At 46.9% G+C, this 9,451-nt stretch overlaps 1 protein-coding gene across 2 annotated transcripts in view; it reads right to left on the bottom strand.

Annotated features, from left to right (window-relative positions):
- Positions 1 to 5,786: 5,786 nt before the first annotated feature.
- Parva (parvin, alpha) overlaps positions 5,787 to 9,451 on the bottom strand; it is a 161,949-nt gene continuing 158,284 nt past the window's right edge. The window contains exon 13 of one of the 2 annotated variants that reach the window (XM_087584913.1): positions 5,787 to 8,883. In XM_087584913.1, the coding sequence (XP_087441039.1) occupies positions 8,807 to 8,883 (77 nt within the window). In that variant the 3' untranslated portion in view covers positions 5,787 to 8,806. 2 annotated transcript variants of the gene reach the window in all.

Below are 9,451 nucleotides of genomic sequence, written 5' to 3'. Positions count from 1 at the left end.
CCAGAGCACTGGTGTGGATGTCCAGGCCTGCTCCAGCGGAAAAAGGGGCTGGGGTGGGGAAGAGAGGCCATAACCTCAGGGCTCTGGCTCTTTTCGAAGGGTGAGCATGGCCTAGACTCTCATCAACCTGGGTTACTGCATTTCCTCTGAGCAGGGCTTGGTGCGCTCCTCAGGGGAGGGGTCTTTGACTGCCTCTGGGCAGATGGTCACCTTTCCTCTGGTTCTGTCTCCTTCAGTGTGTAGCTTGAATGGTGGCTGCTGTGTTCTTATACCTCCTTCTCCATCCCTGTGGGCTTAAGTGACAGAAAGCAACTGAAAGTGAACTAGTGAGACTCAGGTGCTGTGACTGACTTCGCCTTGTTCCTTCACAGAGGCTGCCAGAGCAGGCAGACATGACGATGCCTCAATGAAGCACTCCCCTGTGCCCTTGAGTTACCTGCACAGCAGATCATCTCTACCCAATCCTCCTCTTTCCCACTCTCGCTTTGGGCAAATATTTACATATTTACTGTGTGTATGTATGCTGTACATTTGTGTATGTGCCTGTATGTGCGTGTGTGCGTGTGCCTATACATGCATGCATGAGTGTGTTTGTGTGTGTGCATGTGTGTGTCTGTGTGTGTGTGTGTGTGTGTGTGTGTGTGCACATGTGTGTATGCTCATGTGAATATGTATGGAGGCCAGTGGATGAGCCCTGGCCTATTGCTCTGTACCTTCTACCTTTGAGATAGGCACGTGGACTTCACTTCAGTTTTGGTTAGGTTGGCAGTCAGCAAGCCCCCTTAACCATGTCTCCTCCCCACCTCACATAGTGCTCCATTATAAGAGTGCATGGCCCCATTTGGTTCTTTACATGAGTTCTGGGAATTTGAACTTTGATTCTCATGTTTGAGCAGTGCACATTTTTCCAAGCTGGCCCATTCCTCAGTTCACCTATTCCTTCTTTCTTTTCTTTTCTTTTCTTTTTTTTTTTAAACAGTGTCCTTCACTGACCTGGAACTATCTGAGTGTTGTGGCCAGGGATCCCCTGCCTCTGATTCACCAGCTCTGGGGTTACAAGCACATCTGGCCTACTTGGTTTCTTTCTTTTTTTAAACTTGGGTCTGGAGATTGAATTGAGGTCTTCATGCTTGTGACAGCATGTAGTGCCCAAGCAGGGCAGTAGAGAGTGTCTTTTCGTATTTCTATGACAACATATTTTGACAAACACAACTTAAGGGAGAAAGGGGTTACATTTGCTCACTGCTCACTGTATAGTCCATTGTGGCAGAGAAGACAAAGCAGCAGGAGCTTGACCCAACTGGTCTCATTGCACGGGCAGGCAAGAAGCAGAGCAATGAGTGCACAAACACCAGTGCTCAGCTTTTTATACAGTCTAGGACCCCTTCCGAGGGAATGGTGCCACCCAGAGTGGCCTGGGTCTACCCAAATCAACCAACACAAGACAAAACCCCACAGCTTGTCTACAGGTCAACCTTTCTAAACAATCCCTTATCGAGACCTTCCTCATTCTCTAGGTAATTCTAGACTGTCAAGTAGATGATTAAAACTAAGCATTGCAGCCTCCGTACATATTATATTGATCAGAGAGCTCAGAAAAAAGAGATGGAGTCCACGGGCTCCCGTAGCTTAGTTGAGTGCATAATTATTGCTTGCCGCCTCATGGCTCATGGCTTTAATCAACGCTTTAATCCAGGTGCCCTGTTCAGTGAGTGTCTGTCCTCCGATATCATAACAAATAAAGGAGGATGTGGTAGCCTTGGTGACCTGAGCAAGGAAAGGCTTCTAGGAGCTGGTTTCAGAAACGTTGACAAATATTTGCCAAAGGCAGGCACCCATGAGTGGGCAACAGGCTGTTGTTGAGGTTTCCAGGAAATCTCCGAACAGCTGGGGAGTCATGCGGCCCCAGCCCCAGCTCCCATACTGAACAAACGTGCGACAGATTAAATATTTATCTATTGTCCTGTCCACCTCAATAAAACCTCACACTCTTTCATGCTCTTGCCTTAATGAGGTTTGTGTGCCTTGGAATGCCGCCCTGGGCCAGCCAATCATATCCGAAGATGCGAAAACATAAAAATCGATAAAAAGAAATGAAAAGTCTGTTTCACTGATAAAACCTCATTTATCTTACTCATGGGTACTTCTCAGATTCTCGTAAGTGCCCTTTTGGGGGGCAGCATCAAACTCAGGACCTGCTTGGCTGTAGGCTTCTCAGAGGGGTTGGGCAAGGCAAGAATATATGAAGGAGGTTGGGGGGCTTCCAAGAAATAGGGACCAGCACTACTGGACTTGCTTCCGCCTAGGAGCTTCATTGGAGATTTTCAGGTCAGAGCTTCTAGGGGTTGGGCTGGAGGTGCCAGGCTACATGAAACCCTGGGTTTCGCCCATAGCATGCATAATATGAGGTAGCTGCGGGGGGTGCACAGCTATAATCCCAGTGTAGGGGAGGTAGAGTTAGACGTTTAAAGTCATCCACAGCTACACGTCCAGTTCTAGACCAGCCTGGACTACCATGTCTAGGATAAGATACTCTCAGAGAAAAAAAACGGATCTTCACCAAGCTCTGACAGTGAAGGCTTGGGGACCCCCTTTTTTTGGTAGATGTTGTGTAAGATGATAGCATTATGAAGATTATGCATGCTGATTAGAATGAACTAGGAAAATCAAATTACTTTTTAAATTATGTGCATTTATCGTAAGAATATGGGCATGTATACCATAGCATGTGGTGGACATCAGAGGATAACCTGGGGTAGCCAGTTCTCTCCTTCCCCTATGCTAGTCCTAGGGACCAAACTCAAGTCATCAAGCTTTAGGGCTAGTCCACGAGCCATCTCCCTAGCCTGAAAATGAAATTATTTAGCCTGTATCTAGGAGCTTAATAAATCAACTGTTCCTACCACCAGGTTCCATAACCACACATTCAGCCAACAGCAGCTTAAAATGTCCAGGGAAGGTGATGGGGTGGCTCAATGGGCAAAGGCACTTGCTGCCAAGTTTGACAACATGAGTTCAGTTCCCAGGACTCACCTGGTGGGACAAAAACTGACTCTCACAAGTTGTCCTCTGACTCCCACATGGATACTGTAGCAGGTTCTCATGTCCCTCCCCTGTAAATAAACTACACACACACATATAATATATATATTAAATGTGCAGAAAATCATGTCTCTGTTTTGAGTACAGGAAGATGTTTTTTATTGTGATTGTTCCCCAAATAATACAGCATGACACCTTCTTACGTAGTCTGTAGTGTAGCTATTTAGGTAACAACAGGACAACACACAGGAGAGCATCGGCAGATTTTGCTATCTGTGGGCTAGCCTACAACCCACTCGGGATGAATGACAGCATTCCTTGAGCCACCTGGAGAGGAAGCAGGTGTCCTCTGAGGTGACAAGGTTGGGGCACTGGTCCTTAAGGAGCACCAGTAGTCTCCTCTCACCTCCATAGATTCTTCTAAGTTGTGGGCTCTCGGGGTTGGGGATTTGGCTCAGTGGTAGAGCGCTTGCCTAGCAAGCGCAAGGCCCTCGGTTCAGTCCCCAACTCCGGAAGAAAAAAAAAAAAGAAAAAAAATGTTAAGTTGTGGGCTCTCTTAGTCCTTTCTATGGACAGTAGAGAGAGTGGGATGGCCAGGGAGTGCCCCCTCTCTGCAGCCTCAGGGGAGGTGGGTACAGACTGAGGCCACTTTGGGCCACTTTTGTGGGGGGTGGAAGCCTTCCTTCCTCTTCCAGTCCCCTTTGTTCAGTAACCATGAATTTGGAAGGGAGGTGAGGGGTGTGTCAGCTTTCTCCACACAGCAGGAAGGTTTTAAACATCAGTGTTTCTCATTGTTGGTGTGATTAGTGCTGTGTTCTTCCACCAAGTGAGCTGATCCCCACCTTTTCTGCACACTCTCTGTACTGTGGCTGGCCTGGTCCCTGTCAGTTTTTTCTAGGATTTAGCTTTCCCATGCCTGGTGCTGTGTGGATGGAGGCTCCCTCACTTCAGCAGCTGAGGTACAGGTGTGACTTTAGAATGTCATATTCCCACGATGCTCTCGGGAGCCCCAAATCCAAATCAGAACTTCCATAGTTTTTTTTTTTCCGGAGCTGGGGACCGAACCCAGGGCCTTGCGCTTGCTAGGCAAGTGCTCTACCACTGAGCTAAATCCCCAACCCCACTTCCATAGTTTTTAACTATGTCCTAGGGATAGGTTCCAGAACCAATTGCAGATACCCAAGTTGATAGATACTCCAACGTCTTTTATGAAAGACTGTCTTCCCGCAATGCACCAACCTGTGCCATCCTCCACCATTTTCCTGCTGCTGGGAGGGTAAGAGTAACTTGCTGTGCTTCAGGAGGACCTGGGTTTGTTTCCCAACAAAACCATCTAGAACTCCAGGTCTAGGGGATCTGATCTGATGCCTTCTGACACCTGCAGAGACTCATGTAGGTGGTACATATACACACATGCAGACAAAACACTCACCCTCAAAAAAATAAATTAAAAAAATATTTTTAAAAAACTTTATAATAGTCAGTGAGTGTGTCAATCAACCATGCAATCTTGCACCTCAGTGTGGTTCTCCAGTTCTCAGTGTTTGAGTGACTGTCCTGTATTTTCCGGTAGAGCCAAGTCGAACTGGTGGGAGAGATTCTATGCAAGGCTTGGATTAGAGAAGGTTAGTGGACATGTTCCTCTTGCAGGCATAGGAGGGGCCCCCAGCTTGGATGCCCAAGGTGGGGCTGCACTAAAGGCGGGGAGTCTCACATCCTTTGCTACTCAGGCAGCCTCAGTCCCTCTGACCTTTGGATTCCATCTACTCTCATTTCCCAGTGGAAAAATAAATGAGCTCTAATTTAGGGGGGGGCGGGGAGTGGACGATATATACATGTGCTCTCACACTGGAAGACCGTGATTCATATGGGAACCACAATGTATACACGCCGGAGAGTCTGGTTATTGGAAAATTACAGCCCTGGGATTCTGTTGATGTAAATAAGCCTCGATATCCTCTGTAGGGTTAACCAAGCAACCCACAACAAAATGAGCTGATAATGACGGCACTGATTCGTAATTAAAAAGTCGCTGTGGCAGTGGCTGGGAACTGCAAACAACTCAAGGTCGTGCTGATGAATAGCTGATATAGAAGCCTTCTCCCAGAGTTGGGGATATAGCGAGTCTAACTGTACACGGGAGAGGTGCCTTTCCTTGTAACCTGGCAGGCAGGCTACTTCACAATGTTGCAGGGGATGCAGTAACCTTTAAAAGGCTTTCTTAGTCAATTGCCAATTAGTTGACCTAATTGCGTGCAAAAATGAAAGCTTAATCAAATTATACACAATTGGATTGTACGTGCGTGCATGTGTGTGTGTGCGTGAGTATCAGAGATAGAGGATGTTTAACATGTACAAGATCCTGGGTCTAGATCCCAGATCATCAGCCACAAATAAAGATTATACACAATTTACCAATGTATTCCAAAGGAAGATCTAGAAAAATTTTGTTCCAGGCATAAGCTACCTCCGATGATGTCTCTGGCATCTATGGTAGGATGCTACTGTTGTAGGTAGCTGGGGGTTTCCTTCCTACCTCATGCAGACCAGAGCTGCATGTCTGATGTGCAAAGCACTCAGCATCTCATTTTTAAAAACACGCAAATCCTCCATGTGAAACAGTTTAGAAGACTTAACACTGTTCATTTAATGAAGATGATTTCTAAGACTTAGCACAACGAAAAACAACCCACAGGAGTGTATATATAACTGGTGAGCTATGCTGGAAGAGAACACAGAAAAGATTTTGTACGTTCATTCAGAGTTTATTTGCACAGGGTATTTCTGGAATCATGCAGAAGAAATGGATCAAGACAGTCATCTCCATGGAGAGTGGAGACCAATGGGGAAGAGGTGAGGTGGATACTTAGGGTTTTTAATCAGATATCCTTTTAGCTTTTTGAGTTCTGTTTTTCTTATGTATTGACTATTAAGAATAACGATGATTAATTGAGGGGGGAAAGATCCTAACTGTGGTGGTACCATTTCATAGGCTGGGGTCCCAGACTAAGTAAAAAATCAGTAGGTTGAGCACCAGCATTCACCTCTCTGCTTCCTGCCTGCCAACACAAGAGCGGCTGCCCCACACTCCTGTGGCCATACTTCTCCACCCTTCCCTGTAGCCTCAAACTGTAAGCCAGAATGATCTTGTCTCAGTTTCTTCTTTCCTCTCTTTTGTCAGGAGTTGAAGGCTATTTGGTTACTCATTATGGCAAGGTCCCTTTCTTCTTCAAAACCATGATTGTGTCTTACGTATTCAGTCCTAGAATCTAAAGGGAAACACCCATCTCCACGAGAAGACAGCTTTATAAAACCAGACACAAGCTCTGGGATGCTGGGTTGAGGCAAAGGCCTTAGTCCCAATACCCAGTTGTTGGGTACACTGTCATGCTATTAAGAAAGTTACCAAGGTCTGATATGGTTTCTTACTGTGGAGAATACAAAACCCCAATGGAGGGCCCTTAGGAAGGGTGGTGTGCATTAATGGCTTGAGTATCAGGGAGCAGCAAGGCACAACCCCGACAGCAAAGTTCAAGTGGATGAAGGTCTCTTATTTCATTCTACTTCAGTGCTGCTCACAGGGATCCAACAGTTATCAATCTCAATTTACTAAAGGAATTTAAAAGAGCAGGAGACCAACATGAATCCTAATGAGAAATATGGTATTTCATTAATTATGCAAGAAAGAACTCTGTTCTTACACATAGATCGATGGAAGACGGTGCATCGCCCTCACATCTCAGATGCTCACTGTGCTGAATAACAATCCTTAGAACAGCCGCGGAGAGACACAGTGGGTCTAAGGCTGCTGGATTCTGAGCTGCCCTGGATGGTTGGTACAGAAAGAATCAAGAACAGGCAGGGAATGCTGTGGACAACTGGAAGGCCTGAGTCTAGCAAGCCACGTCAGTGAATCCTCAAACTAGGGAAGGCTTTTCTAGAGGCTTTCGTTTGCATGTGGAAAATGTTCCTCCATGGGCTCATTATGAACCCTTGGTTCTCAGCTGGTGTTTTGAAAAATTATGAATCCTTTAGGGGGTGGAGCCTCACTGGAGGAGGGGTTTGAGGTTTGCTAGCTCAGCCCCTGTTTGTCTGTTCTCTCCTTGTTCTGGCATGGGAAGTGAGGGGTGTTGGCTATATGCTCTTCCCGCCATGGCTGCCATAACTTGCCCTCCATGACAGGCTGTGTGCCTTCAGATCATGAGCCAAAATAAGTCCTCCTTTCCTTAAACTGTTTTCACCAGGTTCTTTTGTTCCATTGAGAAGCATAACTAAGACAAGGAGCGACTTCCAGACGCACTTTGGGAAGAGGCAACCCAAGCTGTTAAGACAGCAGTAGATGTTCTGTGAAGACGACAGTAGCATGGGTCATTACCCCAAGATATCCCATTAGCTTCTCAATGGGAGAACACAAGTGGTAAGTACTGTATCTGCTGCTGTGTCTCTGAGGGTTTCCCCTACACGTTAAGCGATTAGTATCCAGCTCTCCCACCCCCATTTCTTGTTCCCTTAGTTCTGACCCTCCCTTTCCCCATCAGCCTCTTTGCTTTCTCTGTAGGGCCCTGGGGCAGACTGGCACAGCAGAACTCTATCCTTCAAAGCCAGGTTTGCATGAAGAGGTACATGACCAGCAGCCCTCAAGTCACTGGAGTGAGGAAACTAGATGAGCTTTGGTTAAATGACTGACATTTTCCACGCCTGGAATTAGCCAGTAATTGCATGTGGGCAGACTTAGCCAGGATGGCCTAAATGACCAATTAGAAAGCAAAAAGGAGGTTCTTTTTTTTAAAGTTCAAGGGTCCCTGTTGACAAGCCCTACTTCTTAGGCGATGCTCCAATGGGTCTGCACCCAGCTCTTTGCCATGTGCAAGCATACCCTACATTTGCCTAACGATAATGAATTGAGTACTTATTTTGCAGGAAAATATAGGGCACATCCATTACATGCAATCAAGCAAAAAGGCTGCAAAATGGGCACTCTATTAATTCCAAACAGAACCCTTCCCAAATGTCATCTTGCAACCGGAGCGTGGGCTTATTACCAATCTGAAGGAATTAAGGGTAATTTTCATTTGTACAAAGGATTTGAGGGATGAGGCTCCTGCCACACACAGTATTAATTGAGTTAGATTCAATTTGGCAATTTTAGTGTGAATCACCCAGCCCTGACCTGGCCTGCCCTAGGGTGAGATCAGAGCGTCTTGTCTGCTAGAGGACACAGGTGTATGCAGGTAAGGCTGGTCTGCACAAGCACACATGCATTTTAGGACACACAGAGAATGGAATGCAGTTGACCAGTAAGTTACCCAGACAGGAAAAATATATGCTAATGGATAGCAAGCCTCCACATCTCTGGGCCTCAGTTTCTTTGTCTGTAAGAGGGAGGGATGATCTCCTTTAATGAGACACAAGCCTAATGAACTGGAGCACAGGAGAGACTCCCCTTTATTGTGGGGACTAATTCTAATCTTTATTCCTATGCTCTGGGGGCTGCACTGATCCCCATGGCACATGTGGAAACATCTAGGGCCTGAATTTGGATGGAGACAATTTCCCAAGTCATTGATGGTTCAGTCCCCAGAGCCTACAGATGTAGGTTAGTGGTCACTTCCTTACTGATTTTAATGTCCACTATCTCCGGGTGGTTGCTGGGTTTGTGGGAGAGGGTAGAACAAGAGACAGGAGTAAGCGGGTGAGGCAGTTGGGAAGCTGGTCCAGATGGCCTTCACGAGAGTGGCTGGGCAGCAGGAGGCAGCCCAGGTCTTCACTCCACATTCCGGTACTTGGTGAAGAGGTTGTACAGCACTCTCAGCGTGGACTTCAGGTCACAGTTGACAATGTCTGTGGAGAGACAAAACTCATCAGTGGCTTCCATGGGCCACATGCTCTAAAGTTGGCAGTGATGGTCCCTTGCCATCTGCTACTCATCCTCATCTGCCCAGAGTGGTCCTTACACGAGACTTGTGGCCATCACGGGCAGGTGGGAGTGGAAGGACAGGTAGGTACTTAGTGAGAACTCAAAGCGGGTAAGCAATAAGGGGAGAAGGGGCCAGGTATTAGGGCTGCAGTCCCACAGAAATAAGGCAGTCACCCCAGAGTGTGTCTTCGCCATGGACACAGCAGCTCCAGGTGAGAGGAGTTGGCCTTGACTCTGTCTCATCTCATCTATCCCTAAGGCTCTTCTCCCCAACTCCTACCTTCACCACAGTCCTAGCTGTGTTTGTGAAGAAGGGGATAGCAGCTGAGCGTGGTGGTGGCCCATGCCTTTAATACTAGCACTTGGGAGGCAGAGGCAGGAGGATCTCTGAGTTTGAGTCGAAGAAGAGAAGGATAAGAAGGAAGGAGAAAGAACAACACCACTTAGGCTTTTGAGAGTAAGATGGGGGTCCCTTCAACAAGGGAGACCTCT

Source organism: Rattus norvegicus, chromosome 1, assembly GCF_021556685.1.
Source record: "Rattus norvegicus strain SHRSP/BbbUtx chromosome 1, alternate assembly SHRSP_T2T, whole genome shotgun sequence".
In the NCBI taxonomy this organism is placed as follows: Eukaryota; Metazoa; Chordata; class Mammalia; order Rodentia; family Muridae; genus Rattus; species Rattus norvegicus.
This window is presented reverse-complemented; position numbering and strand designations above follow the sequence as displayed.